This window comes from Histoplasma capsulatum, genomic scaffold, assembly GCF_000149585.1.
Source record: "Histoplasma capsulatum NAm1 scaffold_1 genomic scaffold, whole genome shotgun sequence".
Taxonomy (NCBI): Eukaryota; Fungi; Ascomycota; class Eurotiomycetes; order Onygenales; family Ajellomycetaceae; genus Histoplasma; species Histoplasma mississippiense.
Window position 1 is genome coordinate 5,236,814 of NW_001813982.1, and position 23,350 is coordinate 5,260,163.

Here is a 23,350-nt window from a genome sequence, read left to right on the forward strand (position 1 = left end):
GAGGATCCCACCCGACTTACCAGCGCCCGCTACGCAATCGAACGGATTGATATGCCAAGAGATCCAACCCGAAAAGATGCTGCCTCAAACTCCAGCACATAGAATCCCCCTGGCCGATCTGATCAGCAATACAGAGGAGGCTTTCAATAGAGCTCCAGGAAAAGCTATCACTCCCGAAGACCATGTGTTTTGGAAGCATGAGCCATGCAACACAAATCCTAGAGACGTCTCAGGCTCGCCTCTTGCAACTGGACAAAAGCGCCACCGAAGTGCATCACCCACCAGTTCCCCTCTGGGAGTGGATCCGACACACAATGCGTCAAGCCCACAACCCTCTCAGAGATTCCTGAGAACGCCCCAGCATGACATCGCCGCGGACCTCTGGAGCAAATATATCGGAAAATCCACGGGAAACCCTGGTGGTGATGCACCAAAACCTCAGTTCTACCATCTCATCGCCTCCTCACCGCAAACCCCGGCAGACGTTCGAGCAGGTAAGGATTTGTCGACGCTTCGCAGATCAAATAGTTGCAATGTCTACTGGCCGACGTCTAATACCAAGAGAAGAAGAGTCGACAATGCACAGCAGGCTGTGAAGAGAGTTCAGGACATTTTTGCTGGATCGCGTAGCTCGCTCCTTGGGGCGGGTACTTCAAAGTCATCCAAGATCAGCCTCCTGGTTGGGAAAATACAAGAAACTCTCTTGAAATCGCCGAGAAAAGAAATTTCTGGCCCATCTAGCTCCACTCCTTTACCAGAGCGCTCTGATAATATGGCGGAATACTCAGGATCATCGCTAAAATATACGAATGATAATGAAAACAATCCAATTGATACACCTTCTAGAAGCGCGAGAAGAGTAGTGTCCAGCGATCCTGTTCACAAAGACGCTATGGACAACGTACAGGACTTGAATGCGATGTTGTCCGAGTTTGATGAAGATGGTCTAGATGACGATTTTCTTGAATTTGCTGGGGCAGCTGGCAATCAGCTTAATCCCATCCATTCCGGAATTTGTCCGTCTCCTAATGCTCTACAGAATGAAACGCTCAAAGCTTCATACACCGTGCATCTCCAACCTGATCCTAGTATCAATTCCCCCAACAAACCTTATAAGCACCCCATGTCGCCCACCTCGCACGCCCATACAAATTCCGACGATGTTGAAGAATTTCACGATAGTGACAACGAATTCTCTGAGGCAATGGAGCAAGTTCTCTCACGTTATGACTTGAGAGAACAGACCAATCCAAACAAACAGGAAAGCAGAATTTTAGAAGGGTCCCTTACTCATGACCTCGGAGAAGTAGCAGCTTCTAAGAATGAAGCGGACACCTCTACCTTGGACAGAGCGACATTCACTTCCGATGACGAATTCGATGAGGATATCGACCTGGGGTCTATTGGGATTGCATTGCAAAAGACTGCTGGTACGAATGTTTCGAGTCAAGTTGGTCATCCCGTGTATCAATCAGCTCCTTTTAAAGACCTTTACTAAGTCGTCGAAAGAATCATATATCACCGCAGGCGATTAATCGGTATCTCATACTTGACTCGGCAGAAGATACATATCTCAATTGCAAAGGCCAATTAAAGCCTCAAAGAGTATGATTTCTGATATCCTGTATCCTCAATTTATCATATGCTAATATGAAAACAGGTTCTGTTTGTTCAGGAGGAGAAAACGAATAACAATCGAGCTATCAGTTTGCGGGAATCATGGTATGATACTCCATGCGCAAAAGGCTCTTATATCCACCTCATCGGGAGCTTTGATCTCATGGGACAATGCGTACTGGATAATTCCGAGAATCTGATAATCCTTCACCCTGATCATCTTATCTCAGCAACGGTGTTGGCGGATTCGTTTACTTGTCCGCGCCGCGCTGTTCTCCAAGACCGCGTTAAAGCCACTAGCGAGGCCAACAAGCCGCAAGTTTATGGCCATATTCTTCATGAAATATTCCAGGCCGCCGCGAGCGCGAACCGATGGGATTTAAACTGGTTGCGTGAAGTTATTTCGAGCACTTTAGAACACTATGTGGAGAGTTTGTATGAGATCCAAGTCGAATTTTCCGAAGCCACCGAGTATTTAATGAGCAAAATGCCGGCTCTCCAAGCATGGGCAGAAACATTCATGCGATCTCACCCTACGGTATGAACTGGCCCTGTTCTTTAGATCGGAAATTTACAACTATGCTGACGAACTTATAGAGAGAGTCGATCGTTGAAGACAGGAATGGAACAAGTTCGTGTTTGAGCATCAACAAACTTCTTGAAATCGAGGAACATATATGGTCTCCTATGTACGGATTAAAAGGCAATATTGATGCGACAGTGCAAGTCGTCGTTCAGGAAGGCACAGAGCGGAAAACGCTTACTGTCCCATTCGAGCTAAAAACTGGACGGAACCATTCCAATGAGGCTCACAGGGCACAAACGGCATTGTACACCTTACTTCTTTCTGACAGATACGGTATGTTTGGCGGACACAAGTGAGAAATCAGATTTGCTAACCAGTCACGTACAGATATTGACGTGACTTTCGGACTACTTTATTATCTCGAATCAACTAAGACGTTCAGAGTTCGAGCTATCCGAAACGAAATCCGCCAGATGATACAGCAGCGCAACCGCCTCGCGGAGTTCATATATAAAAATTCAAAATTACCTCCAATGCTCAAACAGTCACGGATATGCAACCAGTGCTACGCTAAAAATTCATGCTTCATCTACCACAAAGTTATGGATGACGGAGACGGGAAAAGCAGCGGAATGGGAAGTAGTTTCCTTGAAGTTGTTGGACACCTTACACCCTCTCACCAAAACTTCTTCAAGAAATGGGATGCGCTTTTGACCATGGAAGAGCGAGATATCATTAAATTTCGAAGGGAGTTATGGACCATGCTAAGTAATGAACGCGAGGGGGTTGGCCGCTGCTTCGGTAATATTATGGTCGAGCCGGGCACTGCCTACGAAGAAACCAGTGTACCAAAAATTAATCGTTTTAGGTATACGTTTTACAAGCACAAACCACCTTCAAACTTCACTTTCGGGGACTCACAGCTCAGTGTCGGGGAGCCTATCGTTGTTTCTGATGAAAAGGGCCATTTCGCACTCGCCAACGGATACGTCACGCATATTAGTCGTAAGCGGATCTCCGTTGCAGTTGACAGGCGTCTCCATAATGCCCGAATGAGGTGTTCAAATTTCGATGCGGAACGACATCAAGCCTTTACAGGAATCATGGAGATTATTGAAACCGGCGGCTCTGAATCGACAATTTTACCAGAAAGGGTTGAAGACACTAATTTGTACCGCCTGGACAAAGATGAATTCAGCAATGGAATGGCCACCGTCCGAAATAATCTTGTCTGCATGATGGACAGGAACATGCCCCAAACTAGGAGGCTCAGAGATTTGATCATTGATGGCCATGCTCCTTCATTCAACTCAATTTCTTCATCAACCATACCATGGCTTGCTGGAACCGAGCTAAATATTGACCAAAAGGGAGCGATTGAGAAAGTAATGAGCGCAAATGATTATGCTCTGGTTTTAGGGATGCCAGGAACCGGGAAAACAACTACCATAGCCCATCTTATACGGGCTCTCGCATCTCAAGGCAAAAGCGTCCTTCTTACCTCTTATACTCATACTGCTGTGGACAACATTTTGTTAAAAATAAAGGACGACAACATCCGCACTTTGAGATTAGGTGCCACAACAAAAATTCACCCAGATATCCGAAAGTTTGCTGACTTGGCAGCTACTCCCAAAGAGACGATAGAGGAGTTGAAGGATATGTATGAAAATTCCCGGATCGTGGCGACAACATGCTTGGGAATTAATCATCCTATCTTTAACAGCCGCATGTTCGATTTCTGTATTGTTGACGAAGCCTCCCAAATAACTCTCCCGGTTTGCCTAGGTCCTATTCGTATGGCGAAAACGTTCATCCTTGTTGGAGACCACTATCAGCTGCCTCCTCTCGTTCAGGATAAGCAGGCTCAGGAGGGTGGCTTGGATGTAAGTTTGTTTAAACTTCTCTGCGATTTACATCCAGCCTCTGTTGTCAATCTGGAGCATCAATATCGAATGTGTGAGGATATCTTGCTCCTTTCGAACACCCTTATATACTCCGGACATCTCAAGTGTGGAACACCAGAAGTTGCCAAAAGTTACCTCAAAATCCCCAACCTCCATGGGCTGAAACAACACCATGTCGACGCATCATCGCTGTCTCCCAACCTCCGAAATTCTTGCCTAGGATCCCGATATGGACGGTGTTGGATCCGCGATCTGCTCGACCCTGTCGCAAGAACCAGGCTTGTCAATACTGACCCTTTACAACCTCAGGCCGTAGAGTCATCCAAGGGTTCCCGTATCATAAATCACATCGAAGCCGTGCTCTGCACGCAGCTGGTCGAATCTTTCCTTTCCGTAGGTATCTCAGCTCAGGATATCGGTATCGTAACTCTCTACCGGAGCCAGTTATCCCTCCTGAAACAGAACCTCCGCCACCACCCCAACGTCGAAATGCACACGGCAGACCGGTTCCAGGGCCGTGACAAAGAAATTATCATCATGAGTTGCGTTCGCAGTAACTCAGAGCGGAATGTTGGCGAATTATTTCGGGATTGGAGACGTGTGAACGTCGCGTTCACTCGCGCGCGAACCAAGTTGCTCATTATTGGAAGCAAGAATACGCTCCGTGATGGCAATGAACTACTAGGAAAATTCGTCCACCTTATGGATTCGAAGGGATGGACGTATGATTTGCCGCGTACCGCTGTTGAAGAACATGTTTTTGAAAATATGGAGAACGGGCTGACGCAGTTGAGTCCGCTTAAAATCACGGAAGCTATGCGATCAAATTCAATCAGTCCAAAGAAGAAGAGCCCGGCTAAGAAAAGCCCCGGTCCCGATCAGAGTCCTCTGAAGGCTAAACATCGCATGGCGTTGAGCCCAGTCAAGAAGAGACAATCATCTGCTTGCCCAAAGAGGCCGCACAAACTGGGGGGGAAGCTCGTGGACGGTGCGAAGATTGTAGCAACGAGACCGGTATTGAGTGATGTGATGAACAATTTGACATAGCGTTTCTAGCTTGATTGCCTAATTGGGTTATGATTGATATCGTTTTTTGGTCTTATCCGCCTTTGTATTTTGGTCTAACTAGTATCTACACGTTGGATGATAATCTCAGCTCGATACTCTTCCTGCGCTGTTATCGCTTTTCGGCCAATCTGCCAAGTCACTTAGGGGGCTTCGATTTCCGTTTTATATAAATCATCACAGTGTAACATTAATGCCATGCGACTCACAATATAGTCCTTATCTTTGTCATTTCGGCAAATATCAAGCCTCAAACTAATTCGATTAATCATACGACGAGGCCCCTGCGTACTCCCAGCAGATAAACTGATGCTGGGGTCTCTCCCCGGCCGCGGAAGTTTCTGATTGTTGAATTCCAGTAGGTTCTTTATTCAACGGCTGGAACAAAACAGTATATCCGTCCTTGCTTTCCACCGCCTCCCTGCCTAGCGCCAAAGATGTAAGAGCAAACCACCCATCAGACTTCGAAAGCCCAAAGGTGAATTTCCGCCTGTTGGTCACCATTAGCGGATTTCTAGAAGAAGAAACAAGTTTTCATGATGATAAATTGCTTATTGAAGGATTCGGAAGTGGGGGCGGAGGGATGTGGGCAGTTCACCAAGACTTCAGGTTTGTAATGCGATCGACCGCCGGATGAACAGATGGCGAAATCATGGGATGAACTCACAATGTAAATGCAAATAGCTGTGTTATCCACGCTGAAGGGAGCAATCCTTCCCAGGAAATTCTAACTAGATTGACTGGCCGACATTCATCTTGGTTCGGGGGAGCGTAGCGACTCAAGTATGGATCAATGGTATCGTTGGCATGCACGCGTGGAGAATTAAGAAAAACCAGTCCAAGCCATTCTTGAATCTCGTCGCAAGTTTCGTGGAGGAACTCTAGTCCAGTGCCAGTTTCAAGACCTGATAAAAATAACGGTGGAACAGTGATTGACCCGAGGGTATTCACTTCAGGGGTGCACTGCAATATCTGGGGATAGTGTTTTTTTATCGGTGCATCTGTGTGGGAAATGTTACGACAAAGAGGAAAAGGTAGAGAGCCAGAATGGAAGAGGAATTTTTACCTTCTTCTGAGTAAGTTGGTGACGGGGTTAAGTCGCAGAACAACCAAGTTACAGATGTTGTTAGTACGTTCTTGAAAGCCCAAACGATCCGCTCGAAGCCCTTCTTCCCATGAAGCATTGATGGGAGCCTAAGGTTGATTTCCACGGCTAGATGTGTAAATTAGCCAGCAGTTCCGGGTTAAATGAAGAAACAAAATGAAAATACCGTATCTCTCCTTGACGTGTTTTCTCCCTCCACTACGGGATTGGGTTTGCCGTCCAGGCCGGCGCGCTCAAATGAATTCTTATCCAACTCTAATCGGAGAACTCCTGGAATAATGCGTTAGTATTGTGATAGTATTGTGACTCTCTAGTTATAAAAGGGAGAAGATGACAAACCATTGTGGAGGGTGTACACATTATCCACACCGCTTCTGCCTTCGGAGATCAAGAGGATATCGCCTATACATTGACATTAGATAACAAAGCACTGGGCTGTAGTGGTTGGCATAAAGGACACATCCAGATGAAATAATGGGAGATCTCGAATACCAGTTTTAATATAACAATTGAAAAAATCACGCTCCACCAAAACCGACAACGGCATGATCACTTTAGCATATTGAGGAGTTTGAATTCGGCTGGATATGAAATCCCAAACCGAGTCATAAATTTCCTTAGGCAGGATGAGGGATATCTTAACTGCATATTAGAAACCAACTCCATAGAAATTATTTTTACATGCTGACACTAAAACATTCAATTGATAGACTGAGAAGGCCTACTTACAGAGTGCACGAAAGGGTGTTTAGAGATGGAGGAAAAGGGACATTTTTTGATAGGCGGCTGCTGGGGATCAACAAAGGGAGGTAGTTTCCCAATCGTGGTATAGCATTTCTCTTTTTGTAAATCAGGGTCATCTATTTCATACATCCTGCCAGCAATTGCCTTCCTATTTTCTTTGGCTATTAGACCTTGAAATGCTGACAATCGCGAACCAACAATTGGTATCAGAGTGTGAGTGAGGTCAAAATTAGTTTGCGCGGGAAGTCCTAAGAATAAGCTTAAATTTAAGCATTGTTCCCTCCAATTCCATGCTAAGCCTCCATCGCTTTCATTATTCTTCTACATGAGTTATTGAAGTGTCGATATAGTTAATTAATGCATCTCAATACAATATAAGATATGGACGCTCCGGCCCCAACAGAGACAAGCTGTACGTATTTAGCTGAAGTTGTTGCAAGAGCACCCTACGCCGCCGATCCTGGCTTCAAAACGAACCCACCATTCGACGTTTGATGGCTTCCAAGAGTTATCATTATATACTAGTAACCATAACTCCCTTTGTGAGCTGCTAGGTCATCTAACCTCAGAGCATCAATTGTTAATGTCATGCATGCCAACGAAGAAAAAAAAGTGAATTGTTTGAGTTTTCACCAAAGGTGCATGCAATCTTGGGATAAATTAAACATTCGTTTGTTCTCGTTTGTCTCGAACAAGCGATTAAGCGCAAGCGCCCATGGCCCTATGGGCAGCGCCTAGCCGAGCGACCGTGCCCGCGATGTTTCTCAGAAGCTCTTGATAAACTCGACACCGAAGAAGAATCCCCAAACCCCGCTGCCATCGCGACAACGTTCCACAACCCTTTCTGTAACCATGTGCATATCCTAACGTATGTTGCGAACTTAACGCAATTTCCCGCCTTTTATATTGTTGAGAGGCATAGGCTTCTGCCATCCACCATCATGCCCCCAGCCCCATCTCGACGGATGGTCCCAAAGGACCGATTTGGCCAATTGTTTGGCAGCTTGAAAATTCAGAGCTATTATGACCCTGCGGCGCGAGGTCCGGGTTCTCATACGTATGAATTATCAATGCTTCTTCTTTTTTAGGGTTGTATCTTTCCGATTGATCTTGAAGCCTTCAACCTGACTCTGGACATACAGCATTCGTACCCTTGCATGGAATCCGACAGGCAGCTTGATCGCAACCGGCTCGGTGGATCGCACCCTACGCATCTGGAACCCTGAGCGCACACATGTAAAGTACTCGACGGAGCTGCGTGGACATTCTTCTGGTATAGAAAAGGTTACCTTTAACCCTGTCAAAGAATCGGAATTGGCAAGCTGCTCGAGTGATGGAACTGTCCGTTTCTGGGATGTACGGTCTAAAACGTGTATTAGCCGCGTGGATGTAGGAGGCGAGGCATTTACGATGGCATGGACTGCTGATGGAAGCGTAATACTCGTGGGCAGGAAGGTTCGTTCGCGCAGATCGTACAGTCACAAGCGTGACTGACTGGCTTGCTTTTTTGCTCAGCATCATTCGGAACGCAAAGGGCTCATTTCTATCATGCTCAATTGGCTTATATATCTGTCCCCTACCTACAGGATGACACATTAATACCCATCTCAGTCGAGTCTCCGTCTACCCCCGCTCTTCAAACGCCTTCCGGAACCACTGCCCCGGCCAACATTTTCAAGGCACTCACGCTACATCCACAACCAGTCCAAACCAACGCTACCGCATTTTCACACTCTCTTAATACTTCTGATCTCGACCTCTTCCTCACCACCGGTGACGGTACCGTAAAAGTCGTCTCCTACCCGTCATTCAACCTCCTCCACACAATCCATGCCCACACATCCGCGTGTCTTTCAATCGCACTCAGCCCTACATCGCGCTACCTAGCCGTTGGCGGAAGTGACGCTTTAATATCCCTCTGGGACACCACAGACTGGATCTGCAAACGCACCGTATCAAGTGCCAACGGCGGCGCCGTAAGGGGCGTCAGCTGGAGCTGGGACGGTCGATTTATCGTGGGGGCTTGCGACGAGCCCGGCTGTGGCGGCTCTGGGCTCGAGATTTTCCACGCTGAAACGGGAGAAAGTGTATATACCATTCCTACAGGAGGACTGGGCTCTGCGGCTGGAGCCAACGGGGTAGTTGGAATTGGAAGCGGCCCTGGAACTTCAGTCGGCGTTCCCGCTGTCGCTTGGCACCCGTCTCGCTACTGGTTGGCTTATTCTGTCACCGCTGACGGGATGGGGAGTAGTGGTGGTGGGTTAAGGATTGTCGGAGCGGGGAGTGGATCGTTGTGACACTCAATAGCGTCGGGCTATGGGAGACTTATAGTAACCACTTGAAATGGCTTCCCATTCCTCAACAGGATCTTCGACAGAAGGGGAAAATACAGTACAAGCGACGAGCCAGATAAAATTGAGGGATGACTGTTCTAATCTTCTTGAAAGCAGGTACATTTTTCTCCCCCACTTCTAAGGGAATTTATTCAATTATTTATATTATACATCTAGATATCACAATATACGTTCATGACGCGCTATACATATGAAAATCGTATTTTTACCTTTTCATTTTTAGCCGATGTGGTTCAAAGAATTCCCTGACCCCAAGTGTGAGGATGTAAAGTTGATTTGCACGAAAGGCCTTGTGATCGACGCACCTTCACTGTTTAGTATTATTAGAAATAATTATTATTAACGTTCCTGGGAGTTTCGAACGTGAAGCATTTTCTAGCTGCAGAGAAAATGTATACGATGAGTGATATCGAAATAAGCAATGACCAAAATTAATAGTCAGACTCCCCTTATCATTTCTACATAACTTCATACGAGCATACCATAGTAGGAAGCCTGGCCATTGTTTCAAACAAAGAGACAGAACGGGCGAGATATGAGTAAACAGCTAGTTTATTCAGAACTAAACTATAATTCGTTACATATTTGATCAAATCCAGCATAGAAGCAAGTAAATAAACCCAGTCAAAGAATGAAACGGGAAAGAAAAACGAAGAGGCCAAATTACAAAAAAGAGATATACAGAGCCTGCAGATTCTGACTCCCTTCCGTTCAAAAACAGTCCTCCAAAATTGCCCAAAGTGAGTATAGAATCCGAATTTGTACGTTTTTCCAATATTTATCTTGACTTCCATATAAATTGATATAAATGAAGGTTTGCTGTCTTGATAAAGGGACCGGGGAATTGAGAGCCACATAGTCCAAAAGGTGGGATTAGTATAATACAACAAGTATAAAGAAAAGGGCATTTTCATTTTTTTTGTAAAAAAAAAAAAAAAAAAAAAAAAAAAAAAAAAAAAAAAAAAATTAAAGATAATGAGAAAAAAAAGGGAAGGAAGTGAATGATCGAACGAAGGTCCAGGTGCAACCTTGAAATTAGCCCTGATAGGTTTCCCAGGACAGGGGATCTACTCCACCAGGCCAGGTAATATTGTCAAGGTTTGGTATATGATCAACGAGTTCTGCAGAGGTAGATGCCGAGGATGGCTGGTGGGTACCCCGAGTGTTCCATCCAGCGGGAAAGGCAAAAGGGTTTTCAAATCCAGCGGTGTTTGGGGGTGGATTTCCAGGGGTAAAGTAGTTTGCATAAGCAGTTCCAGTATTGTTGTCAAGGCTGGATTCAAATTGGGAGGGAGGGAGGTCGGGGACATATGCATTGGGATTTGGTCTCTGGAGCTGTTGCCGTTTGTGGTGTTGTTGAACGGGGGGCGATGGTTGGTCTATAATACGCGGGGAAATCGAACTGCTCGATGACTGGTTTGTGCCTGGGGTCGGATGGTCAGAGGACAGGTACTGGCGATCGCTTATGGTGCTGGCCTCTGACAAGTCCATTTCCACAGCCATCGACTTTACGAAGTGCTTATCTGTGGGAAGTGAAAATGACCCGACGTTCACTCCATGTGTATGGTTATCATTCCCGGAAGCTGACACCGATCCAACTGATGGTTTTGACCGATTAGGTAGCGAGGACATAACAGGAGGGGCTGTGGTCTGCTCATATGACGATGACACGGCAAGATTCTCCGGCGGTTGAAGGTCATGTTCCTGAAAAATCGTTTTCAATGCTCCACAAGAGTCATTCATTTGTGGAGATTTCTAAACGGCCAATTGTTAGGTTCTAAACGCAATTATATCACTTGACGACATTATTCCAGGTCGCCAGAATAGTTTGCTCGCGCCCACAGGACTTACCTCGCCGTACCGTAGACCAAAAGCGAACTTCTGTGTTTCAGATTTGCTATTACCTCTAAGTCCTTCAAGGTCCGCATCGAGCTGCATGAGAAACGATTCTGTGAGGGGGACTTTATGTTTAAGAACATTCATGGCAGCCAGTAAGAATTGAAGGGATGAATGAGCTGATCCGTCATCTGGTCGGCACTTCAGGTACTGCAAGAATACCCGACATGATACATACAAACAGAACGCAACGAAAGGGTTGATCTAAAAACGGTTAGGACAGATATGTTAAAAGTGTCAACTACGGCACTCACTAGTGTTAAGTCAATATGGCTAGCCATTTTCATTATGCTTGTTATCTGATCTGCAGCAACTATGCTTCGTCGCTTTCCCTCTGCTGCAATTTGGCTAGGCATATCATTTTTCTCCGCTTTGAAAATAGCTGCTTGGTGCAGGCAGATTGTTGAAGAATGGATGCAGAGGTTAAGGAAAACGACGCTCGAGTCATTGATGCCTTCTGGTAATCGCAAATGGCTAGGTAATGCAAGAGATGTGCTGAGAAGGATGTTATCCAAGGCCCTATGCCTTCTCCAAAAGCCGCCATTCAAATCGTGATCGGTATCACCTGGCGTTGTCCGGTGAAGATGATGGAGATTGCGGCCAAAAATGCATGCGATTAATACAAGGCCCGCAAGAGACGACAGCGTTGAAATATTTTCACCAGCCGTCAAACTCGCCAACGTGTAAGTTTGCTGCATTTTAGAGTTGAAAAATGCTTCATCGGAAGCAGGAAGATTGGTTAAAATCTAGCATCGCTCACTTGTCAAAGATTTGTTTCCCGAGGGACACGGATATTCCTTACATCTCGTTCATCCATCATCATGGGCCATCCCGTACCCACACTTGCATATCTGTCTTGACAAAAAGCTATCCAAAAGGTCCTTCTCCGCTCTTCCTGCTCAGTCCAGTCTCGTGCAGGCCCAAGGCACATTTTAACTGCGGGACCGCTACCATCGAGACGATGTAACCCCATCATCATACACAATCTCATCGCATGGCCTGTACTAATCCATGCACGTGGAAAGAACATCAACCTGAACTCGTAGGAAGACAATAAGATCCAAGTTTGGGCGTGAGCAATGGTGATCATGGACTCGCCAAGACCTCTCATTTGGTCCAACTCGGCATATTTTCGTGCACGTTGATAGAAATGAGGATGCAATGTTCGATACTTATCCGTAACAGAGGCAGCCAAGGCCCACATTACATATCGTAAACATACAGGAGGCCGCATGTTAGGTGAAAGATTCATTGCAGCATAGTATCTCGGTTGGTGTAAGAGCGGCATTGAAGGGTGAATTTTCTGGAAATATATCTCATTCCTGGAAATCATCCGTCAGGCCATATTTTCATGTGGGATGGCAGACTGGAGCTTAGGGGTGGCACGTACAACTCATCAATAACATCCTGAGCTGGAAGGGGTTCTTCCAAACCCAGTCCAATCATTTCCCATGAAAAATCCCCCCCAGAAGTAATGCTATCATCCGGCAAATTGATCTGAGTGGAATTTAAGTCACCAAACAGGTCAAGGGGAACTGTACGTGAATTTCCTGTTGGGTTGGAGGAGGGGAAAACATCGGCCATGCTATTAGCCACACTGCCAGAGGTAGGAGGTCGAGGGTTGAAATCTGTGGGCACGGGAGACTTTTGGAAGACATCCCCGGAGTCTTGAGATTTGAGTAAGGTTTCGACTTGGGCTAAAGCAAGGAGGGAACAAATACATCAGCAATGGCCCACAATTAACTGTGATTAGACACAGGAAGCATGGGCTCGGAAAAATGGTGATACCTAATCTTGCTTCTAATAGCTTCACATAACCCCTCTTTGGGCCACTCTTTTTCCTCACTTCATCGTAGGCACAATCATGGCCCAAGCGGGAACATGTACCGCAACTTGGTTTGTTACCATCACATCGCAGCTTTCTTTTTCGACATATAATACAAGCTATCCGCTTGGGACGAGGTACCCAAGCAGTGCTTTGGTTTGCTCCATTGGCTCGAGGTTCTGGACTGCTATCGTTTCCAATCTGTGTGGGAGGCTCCGACTGATGAGCCACGCTATCTTGTCCCGAGGGACCACTTTGTTGTAGTTCTCCTGACCGAACATCAGATAACTTAGTTGATGGTTGGTTGACACCGTCCATGACGATATGGAGCTGAGACCAGAGGTGCATCAACTTGCGGGGAAGAAAAGTAATCGGCGAGCGGATGGAGCTAAGATGCCTGAGCAGGCAATGATTGACTGCGAGATGGTCGCTTGTCCAGGCTCTCATCGAAAATATAAGGACATGCTTTGCGGGGCCTGTATTCCACGTTCAGAGTTGTTGATAACGGTGCTGCCTTGGGCGCCGTAAATGTTCCTCCAGGCGCATGTTTTTAGTGCTGCGCTCGTACTAGTATCTGTCATCAACAATCTCGGCACTTCTGGCCAGTACCAAGACACCATAGGCGCGCTAGTGTTGCCTCCATTCCTCTCAAAGGACGTCATCGTGGATGCCTTGTCTTTGTGGCACTTGGTGGTTTCTTGGTGGTTCCTTGACCCGTCCATTATGTCAACAGTCCGTATCTGGTGCGAGCCGAGAATCGATTTCCTTAGGGCTTAACTACTGACTAATCATAGTTTTCCAGCATCCATTGGATCGAATCCTCAATCTACTCTTTCATGCCACACGGGCTTGTCAGTGATCAATCGAACACCATATATGAACCTATGTACTCGCCGTGCATCTCAGGGACCTTGTTGGTTTTTGCAATTCCAGGTTGGGACTGAAAATCACAAACCAGTGCTTATTACCATCACCAGGATGCAGCCGTCCTTCAATTCAAGAAAAGCATGACATTTTCATTCCAGAATTGGAACGAAGGTCATAAGGCCTTTTGGGGAATCAATTGCGTGAAAATCCACCTACGTGAAAATCCACCTACGTGAAAATCCACCTACACACCTTCTCACCCCTCAACCAATTTTACATTGCGGTTATGGAGTTTACACTTCTAGATTGCACCTTCAAGGGGATTGATAATTACACCCCTTATCCGGCTAATCATACCCCTTCAAAATTCGCCAATTTTAATAAGAATAGTACATACATGACATTAATACAAAACAACTAGCCATTGTGATGGAAATGGCCCAAGAAGAAAACGCCTGTAGATTCGAGATATCTCATCATTCCATTCCTCCTCCCTGCCTGGCCCCCGTCCTTCAAGGGACCTTATATATCCATCAGCTACAATTTTCGGTAGCATCAACGTGGCAGTGATTGATGCCATTAGATCCCAATCTTGCATAGTCATCAGGGTCGACTCTGCGCTCAAGAACTACGAGTTAAAAATAAGCAGAAGCTTACCAACAGCTCATGGGTTAATGGCGTCGCCAATACCAAAGGCTGGCGATACGTCTCTTGTCGATTCTCCTGGTGTGACAGTGTTTTAAATTCTTGAGGGAGGCAAAGTATTGCTACACAAACCACTTGCTCATCACGATTGAATAGGGAGTAGCGGCTATCAGAGAACTGTCTGTGTTCCATGAGAATACTAAGGAAGGGAATTCCCGAGTTGAAGGTGTCGGGGTTGTTGTAAACAGTGGAAGGATTCGTTGGTTAGAGGCGACAAGTCAATATACCGCGGGGAGACCATAAGTAACCAGCGAGCGAGCAAGATTCGTTGAGTGGATACAATGTATTCGTCGAGGGTAGGTTTCTGAAATGTTAGAATGAAGAAGTAAGTTTTGTGAAGGACATGTCTAACACTCGAGACAAACTATTTACCAGCCGTTTTGTGCACTAAGGCAGACTTTTGTGATGCCGTACTTTTCTGATTATGAACCGGCTTTTCCATTTCATACCAATACTACCGATCAAGTGATTCTAGAAGGCAAACGAGTCTGGCGAAAGGTAAAATAGCCTCCGGTGAATACTATTTAGGCAAGTTTGTGACTATCTTTCTCGGGTTCACCCAGTTACATATCCGAATTACTTAGATACAACCCGTGAGGTTAAGGATGGAAGTTATTCATTTACCGTACACATCCTAAAGCCACAGATTCAACAAAGTGATTGTATGCAAGAACCTTTGTTGGTGGTGAACGATGGATGCCCAAGGTAGAGAGCGAAGCATCTTTGGGTGATCGCACTGTCAAAACATGCGGCCACCAGGGATGCGCAACGGAACCTGATCTAGCAGAAATTTACTGTCAGTCCAGCAGGTGAAAGCCGTAAATATGGAGATGGCAATATATGATTGTATACAGGGATATTTGTGATGATGATAATGGTCGCATCTCCTTGTTTCCTGAGATGCTCGACTGTCCGGGTACTTTCGAGTACATTTGATTCATTCATTATTAGACAACAAAAGAGTGCGGCAAAGGAACTAAAGCCAATCACACTAGGCAGTCAGGGTAGTTAATTCTACGTGGCTTGCTTGGGGATGAAGAAAAATGCCCTCTTCGCCATCCTTTGGACCTCGCAGCAGAGAAGCATACAGAACCTTGCGAACTTACGTTGAACCACCAATAGCGCTTCAACACGCAGCGGTGCAAAAGATACCTGCAGCGCTGCCTATTTGAACGAACTTATACGTGTTCTGACCGCAAAAAGCTCCTGCCAGCAGCTGACCTGCTGGCCAGTGAGGCTCGCCAGAAGACAAGGCAAATTCTATGCTACACTGGCCGAAAGGCTGTGATGCGGCTTTCTCAAAACTGGCATCGGGCGAGTCCAAGATGCTATATTTTATATTCGGTTTGCTCCCGCTTCCCTTTGGAAGCCTGCAACTATTTTTCTTCTCCCTCCGGCTCTTCCCCATTTGGTGCCAAAACGTTATGGTGTGAGTAGATGATACTGTGATTTCGGAGCTGGCGCCGAGCAACCCCCAGCGTCAACGTATCTCCACTTCACACGCACGTCAAGAACTCACGATGTCGACAAGCAAAACTGGACCACGTCTAGAGCCAGTGTCCGCTTCGTGGATCTCGACCTCAACGGATCACCACGTTGCTGTAGATGACGATGTTGTTTCTTTGCATGACAACCCCAATAGGACCTCACCATTTGACCACGACTCTGGACGATATGGGAACGCTGATGGGATAACCCAAGAGCAACCACAGGAGGTTCGTAACCTCTCCACCATCAGACAGGTTCATAGTGTGTTGGTTCGACGGGAACAATTCTAATTGCTAACAACACGGTCAATATTAGATATTCGTTTCAGAAGCATTTTGGCATGAGCTTACATTCGAGGTTCCCCAAACACCGCTTGAGTCTGATGAAAGATACAAAATCAAACTTAAGCAGGATTACTGTGGGGTGAGATTTTCTGTGCTCTTCCTTGACAAGAGCGTGATAATGTTCAAAGGACCAACCCTCGTTTGATTAATGTGTGTCTAACTTCGCGATGTGGTTGCAGCTTGAATTTTTGGGGATGATCCCGAACTTTTCTCGACCTTTCCGCTCGCTGCCATCAGCGCGAGCCAAAGGCAATACACCTCCCGAATCCCAGACCATGGGAAAGGAGCCAAATTTGCAGAAAAGCAACGATAATATATCCTTGGTTATGCAGGAATCAGAGACTCTGTAAGTCAAACAAGCTTCACATCTCTGTTTGATGGCTTTAACTCATTGTTCTACAGTCTAGACCACCCTCACTCTGAAGCCCAGTCTTTAGATCACTTCCAGAAGGAGGTCTCGAGCAACACTTCAGACACATGGATAACACTACGAGGTCTTAATGAGAATCATCACAACTCAATACAGCCATGTGGCCAACCTCTGCTAAAAACGGCACACCCATCCGGGCCACCTCGGATCCTCAATCACTGTCCCAACGGTTATCCAAATGGTCCAAGTAATCTAACTCCTCTCATTTCTCCTGAGAATCCTGAGAATCCTCCACCGCCAGAACCACCACCCTTTGGACAACGGCCATCGAGTTCTGCGCCCAGGACGCCAAAGCATATGATGGATCATATACACGCATCCCATAATAAAACCTCCTCAAGAAACTCTAATAACTCGTCCACTCGAAGCAAGCTCCAAACAACGGACATGATTCAGAAAACAGAAAAAGGCCGAATATCATCGTGGTCAAAGACTTTCAAGCAAGTCTTGAATTATATTCCGCGAAGGCAAAAAAAAGAATCAAATCACGAAGACACACCCCAAGTTGGGTATGTCGATACCGATCGCGAAAACCGGAGAAGTCCTACGAATATCTTTCAAACGGGGAGAGCAGCCCATGGTGAAAGCCAATCAATTACGTCGGACGTTTTCACAAGGGAGACAGAGCGCTCGACCCCAAAACCACCAACGTCCATTTTGTCCAATGCCAGTTCTTCCATCGAGAAGCCTCGTTTGCCTCTTAAAGTAGCAACAACGCCACTCACCACGTTAAAGGAGTTTCATTGCACGTTCTGCCTGATCCAATGTGAAGACAAGGGAGATTGGCTCAGGCATGAACAAAATTTCCACCTGAAAGACCTAGAAAACTTCAGCCAACCTTGCAAAGGGAAAGAAGCAAGGCCCGACAAAACCAACTCCTTGGGTTCGAGGTTGAGTAGAGATAAAAATAGCCGCCGGCTTCTAACCAAATCACAACCTCAATCATCCAGCTCCTCTCCTCGCCGCCAGCCTAGCGCACAAAGCGCTGGAGTCAGTGTCTACTCCAATCAACACAGCGGGCGGCCAGGAGCCGCCAACGTATTTTGGAATTGCGGCTTCTGCAACGAACTTCTCCGCTCTTGGGAAGACCGACAGATCCACCTTGCTGAACATTTCAGCAACGGCAAGACCATGCGACTGTGGGATCCCATGAAATCACCATTCCCGTGGCGGAAGGGGTCAGCCATGCCCGTCGACTTCCCACCATACTGGGATCTTCAGTCGCTACTCACATTACAGCGCCCCACGCTACAAGATTCCATAAACCAGATAGGTACCTCTGCTGACCAGCGGGGAACAGCAGCGAAGCCCTGTAAGCTCTGCCACGTGCTGCACCCCAGCCTCGAGCATTACGATCTATGGCACCAGCCCAGAGACACTTACACGTGTCCGCGGATCACTGATTTTACAAACCTTGCCGATTTCTTCGATGAGGGTGAGGGTGAGCATGGCGAGCTGGTCGTGGACTGGTGCAATGCCTGTGACGAGAGGTTCGACAGGCCCCATTACCTCGACAGGGACGTTCGCATGCAGCACTTATGGGATTTCCATGCCTTCGGTGATTGTGCGGGTTGGCATAGCTGTCTCGATGAGGGCCAGTTTGTGTTGCATCTGGCGAACGCACATGCTGTTAATATCGAGTTTATCAGGAAGCTAGTTCACCGGTGTAGGGGAATTGGGGATACGCCAGCATCGATGGCGATGGGCAGCGATTCATGAGACGAAAAAGGAAGGGGCTGCGCGTGGGGAGACCCTGGTTTATTGCAATTTTTACTTTTGTCACCACCATATTTATTTCTGAAATCGTGTTTTATTGCATAAGCGTGGAGTTGGGTGATTCGCTTCTTTTGTATTATATGTGGAGTTTTTTTTTTTTTTTTTTTTTTTTTTTTTTTTCCTAAACGTTCTCTCTACGCAGAAGATAAGCCCCTCCATCTGTTTGTTTCTGTTTCTACATACCCGGCTTCTTTATTGTTTTATTCTATATCTTCGAGCTAGTTTCCTGCTGTCGATAGATGTATGGCTGAAACCTAGGGCGGGCCCGCACCTATTACTTAGATCTATCACAATGTACTCTACATCAGGTCTGCAAATAATAGGAATTCCGCTTCCGCCACTTCTCGAACCAGTAGAATGGCCCTGTTTTATGAATGGACAATGCCAATAACGGAAATACCATTTTGGTTTGTAGTTGAAGACGAAAGAGAAAGTGAACACAAACAAACAAGCAAGACGTCTATCGGGGATCGGCAGTTAGGTGAGGGAGGCAAGACAAAATATTGTACAGAGTCTTATCATGTATTGCATCGGAAACGAAAGGTTTGAGAAGTAAAAAAGTGCAATATATTTTCGATGGGAAGACCCCGCTGAATGCGTAGAACACACACAAGCATCTTAGAGAAAATCAAATACCAATGTTCATTCCTCCCGATGTAAATGGAAGAGCAGAGCAAAACCACGCATCCGCTGATCATAACGTGAGCCAACCATGATTGGTCATAGGGGGAGGCAAGGAGTAGCCTTAATGAATAACAGAACTACGGGATCTCTATAAACAGGAAATGACTATTCTAATCGGCCATTCTAACAAAGAAGGGGTAGATTCCAAACCAAATAATTGTGATAAAATGCCTTTGTTAATATAAATATACAGTTTCCATAATGAATACAAGCATGTTCGAAATGGGTGTTGGGACCGGCGAGGAACTGGGACAGCTTTGTATATTTGTAATACAACAAGAAATAAAAAGGCCGGGAATCTATGGACTTTGACCTGGTGGTCCGATGGGAGCGCCTTAATTGTATCCTCTGCGACGCTTGCCTTGGTTCCGTACGCGCGGGATAATGACAGCCTTGTTGACGCGGTGCTTTGGTCGAGTTTTGTATCCGGATTTGGCCTGTAATTCGACGTAGATGAAAGAGAAGAGGGTGCCAAATCAGTAAAGAAGTAAAGATAAAATGGGGCTTGTATTTTAAGAAGACAATTGGGAAGGGAAGGGAGCATATAAACAAGGGACAACCAGGAAGGGGGGGGATAAAACATACTGGCTTGCCCCAGGGACTTTTTGGATGGACGTTGCCCTTCGACTTTCCTCGTCCACCACCGTGGGGATGGTCCTTTGCGTTCATGGCGAGGCCTCGGACTGTCGGACGGATATTCAACCATCGGCTTCGTCCAGCCTTTCCAAGGGATCTATATTTGAAATAGGCATTACTTGCGACGCCGATGGTTGCACAGCAATCCTTATGGATGAGCCTAACTTCACCGCTGGCAAGGCGAATGGTGACATGGTCCGCAAGCTGTTTGAGTTTGTGTCTCTCCTGTAGGGTAAGAAGTTTCGCGTCTCCTTCTTCTGAAGATACGCTTTCCGCTTGTTGTATTTCTTCAGGCAATTCTTCGGTTGCTTTTAGAGTGATCGTTGCAAAGGTACCAGCGGCCCGGCATAACTGTCCTCCCTTTCCCGGTTTTAATCCTATATTGTAGATCAATGAGCCTACAGGGATCATGTGAAGGGGGAGGCAGTTCCCTCGCCACGCAGTTCTGGCAGCTAGCACACCGGGATCGACTGTGCCGCCCATACTCTGCCATAGCTCGTCGGGGATACCTGCTCTGTAACTCTCGACAACATCACCTGCCCTCATGCCCTCAGCAGCGATGATATAACTCAATTTGCCCGTGTTCTTGGACTTGATAAGAGCAATATGCGCATTTCGATTCGGATCATGCTCGATTCTCTCAACCGTATGGGGTCCTGGTTCCTTCCGCTCGAAATCGACGGTGCGTATTCTCCGTTTGTGGCCTCCACCACGATGCCGAACAGTCACTCTGCCAGTGCTATTCCGGCCACCTTTGCCATGGCCTTTTTTCGGGAAGGTGAGTTTGTGCACCGGCCTTCCTTTCCACAAGTGGTCGTTGATTGGTCTTCGCAGATGCCTGAGACCGGGCGTGCGGGGTGTATAAGATCGAATACCAAGCCCTTCCTTATCCCTCATTGGAGGAGGAGCGAAAGCGAAACTAGGAGTTTCCTTTTCCGGTTCGGCTGGTCCATCTGGCTTCTGGAGGAGTGTGCTGGAGTATGCGCGAGTGGTGATTGATGAGAGGCATCTACAGGAGTTCTGTAGGCTCCTCAATGGGAGGCGTGGTTGGAGCATGATGGGCAGGAGAGAGCGGAGGGTTCCAAATTTGCTGGCAGGTGTAAAGAGGCAGTCCAATTCTCAGACACACCCAGCAAACCCAATTGATTGGAGCAAAGGGAGTTTCAGTCCCTTGCCACTACAATTAATGCTGATGTGCTGGGGCTATTTCTTCAACGGCAGTTGATCTGTTCTGGTTGCTCACTGCCCAAGAACTTTTCCTTAGCGGGTGTCACATGATCAAAAGAGCTGACAGTATCTCCAGCCACGGATGGGTCGCACCGCCACGGGCCGGTTGATTTTTTTTGGTGGGGTAATTTAAATACGGTATATTACAGGTTATTCGTCGTGTCTGGCGCCGTAGCTGGTCTCAATACATCACGAAACAAGCCATAACCAGCACGTGAGCAGCATTGTTTCCCGGCCAACATCCTTTGTTTAGAGCCCAAGACGTACTTCTCGTACCGCACTTACAGTTTCTTACCGCTACGGACACCGGAATTGAGTGTATCTTTTGTATTGGGGCGGTTTGTTACGCTTCAGTACTTGTATCCGCTATACATTTCGCATACCGTTTAAGTATCGCTCCCGTCCGCAACCACGCACATTACGGGCTCCAATTCCTGCTCCCATGTGTGTGTTCTTTCTCTCACCTCCATCACCATCCCCTCGCATCTGTCCAGGTAGTCCTCTCGCCCGCATCACATCACCTCAGTATACCTCACCATCCCATCCCAATTTACTGCTTAGCTGTTCACTTCATACCACGCATCATACTGCTTATTCTACTCCTCTCGGCTACTACAGCCTCCGTGTACGCGTGAATGCTCGTGGAGCGGCTCTTGATTCTCTTGGCGCCATCGACCACGCGAAAGAAGCTCCAAACACATCGGACGTGCGAGTCACTGTCACCTCATTTCTACTTCTAAATATATAGTAAGAAGGCTCACATCTCAGCCATTGCCCCCGTCCCCTAGTTCTTTTCAGCGTTCGAATTCGTGTGCTTGGGGAAAGTTGTGCCTAACAAGGCTGTCAACAATCAGGGCTTGGTGAGGACCAAGCTGTTGCTCTGGTTTTTCAAGGTGTTTTTGCAACCACAACAATACTTCCATCCGCCCCTCTCAAACCACGACGTTTTCCCCATGAAATTTACACCACAACTGGTGCGACATAGTCCCCTCATACGTGTTATCACAGCGTCTTCTCCTTCTAATACCCCATCGTGTTGCAGAAAGAGTAGCAATTAGACGGTTGCACGTAACGCCATTCTTAGTCCATATTGGAACGTACAATTCGATTTGACGCGTTCCTCTTAGCTTTTCCGTCGCTCAGGATGCCACCTGTAAGTCCCTTTCTCCTCTGCTGTTCACTCAAGGGGATATGGCAAATTACAATGACACATCGCCCCTTTCATGATAATTGCTTCTGTGGTCTTTGTATTGATACCTCTTGCCAGGCCCGGGCTCTTCGCCAGCGTGGTGTCACGAACGAAAATGACGAAAATGGAGCGACAACGCGGCTAACACGGGCAAAGACTGCTACTCTCAGTGTCCAGGATGCTCATTCCTCAAATGGAGCAATTACAAAACCACTGCAATCCAAGAAATCTGCTGCCAATACCGCCAACACTACCACTCGGAGACGTCCCGCCCTGGGGGATGTTAGTAATATGGCAAAGATGGACAACGTAGATGGTACCAAAGAGGCGAAGAAGCCAGCTACCTCACGCGTTGGTTTGACTTCCAAAGCCTCCACGCACAGTGCTGGGGTTCAGAAACTTGGTCGAACAAACACATCACGGTCTGCCCTAGCTGTGAAGGATACCAACAAACAACGAGAAACAACCGAGTTAAAACGTCCGGGCAGTGGTTCTGGGGTTTTGGGAGGCACAAAAACGAAGCGTCAATCAAACCAAAAACCAACCCGAGCCGAAGCTGCAAGCGCTGTTGAGGAGCCACCTCGAGAAAAGGTCGATTCGGAGAAGGCTGAAATCGAGAAGACCGAGAACGAGAGGGAGGCCGTTTTGGAGAAAGCTCTCGATGGAAAAGAAGTCGCGCTGGAAGAAGAAGAGGTCTTGGACCTTGACACTGAAGACCTCTATGATCCTATAATGGGGGGTGAATATGCAATTGAAATCTTCGATTATCTAAAAAAGATTGAACCCCAGACCATGCCCAACCCGGACTACATCTACCACCAAGAAGAACTCGAGTGGGGATTGCGTGGCGTTCTTGTTGACTGGCTCATTGAGGTCCATACCCGTTGTCCGCCTCCTCCCCGAAACCCTCTTCCTCACGCGTCTTATATGATCGACCGCTTTTTGTCTGCTGCAGGTTGTCGCGT

The 23,350-nt window shown here is 46.9% G+C and overlaps 6 protein-coding genes across 6 annotated transcripts; 3 read left to right on the forward strand and 3 right to left on the reverse strand.

Moving 5' to 3' along the window:
- Nucleotides 1-362: 362 nt before the first annotated feature.
- HCAG_01473 (conserved hypothetical protein) lies at nt 363-5,097 on the forward strand (the record flags this gene model as incomplete). The annotated part of the gene is made up of 5 exons (XM_001544376.1): nt 363-494; nt 908-1,450; nt 1,661-2,155; nt 2,215-2,476; nt 2,531-5,097. 5 exons carry the CDS (start codon nt 363-365, stop codon nt 5,095-5,097), a joined length of 3,999 nt encoding a protein of 1,332 aa, XP_001544426.1.
- A 1,144-nt stretch (nt 5,098-6,241) lies between these two features.
- On the reverse strand, nt 6,242-6,767 carry HCAG_01474 (predicted protein; the record flags this gene model as incomplete). Its single annotated transcript, XM_001544377.1, has 4 exons — nt 6,242-6,328; nt 6,387-6,490; nt 6,560-6,622; nt 6,743-6,767. 4 exons carry the CDS (start codon nt 6,765-6,767, stop codon nt 6,242-6,244), a joined length of 279 nt encoding a protein of 92 aa, XP_001544427.1.
- Nucleotides 6,768-7,905: 1,138 nt separating this feature from the next.
- On the forward strand, nt 7,906-9,261 carry HCAG_01475 (conserved hypothetical protein; the record flags this gene model as incomplete). The annotated part of the gene is made up of 3 exons (XM_001544378.1): nt 7,906-8,021; nt 8,107-8,419; nt 8,551-9,261. The coding sequence occupies 3 exons, from the start codon at nt 7,906-7,908 to the stop codon at nt 9,259-9,261; spliced, it is 1,140 nt and encodes a 379-aa protein (XP_001544428.1).
- A 1,092-nt stretch (nt 9,262-10,353) lies between these two features.
- Nucleotides 10,354-11,495, reverse strand: HCAG_01476 (predicted protein; the record flags this gene model as incomplete). The annotated part of the gene is made up of 4 exons (XM_001544379.1): nt 10,354-11,022; nt 11,170-11,215; nt 11,393-11,418; nt 11,469-11,495. 4 exons carry the CDS (start codon nt 11,493-11,495, stop codon nt 10,354-10,356), a joined length of 768 nt encoding a protein of 255 aa, XP_001544429.1.
- Nucleotides 11,496-19,668: 8,173 nt separating this feature from the next.
- On the reverse strand, nt 19,669-21,025 carry HCAG_01477 (mitochondrial 54S ribosomal protein RML2; the record flags this gene model as incomplete). Its single annotated transcript, XM_001544380.1, has 3 exons — nt 19,669-19,770; nt 19,919-20,346; nt 20,431-21,025. 3 exons carry the CDS (start codon nt 21,023-21,025, stop codon nt 19,669-19,671), a joined length of 1,125 nt encoding a protein of 374 aa, XP_001544430.1.
- A 1,315-nt stretch (nt 21,026-22,340) lies between these two features.
- HCAG_01478 (predicted protein) lies at nt 22,341-23,245 on the forward strand (the record flags this gene model as incomplete). The annotated part of the gene is made up of 3 exons (XM_001544381.1): nt 22,341-22,349; nt 22,464-23,124; nt 23,175-23,245. The coding sequence occupies 3 exons, from the start codon at nt 22,341-22,343 to the stop codon at nt 23,243-23,245; spliced, it is 741 nt and encodes a 246-aa protein (XP_001544431.1).
- Between the last annotated feature and the right edge of the window lie 105 nt (nt 23,246-23,350).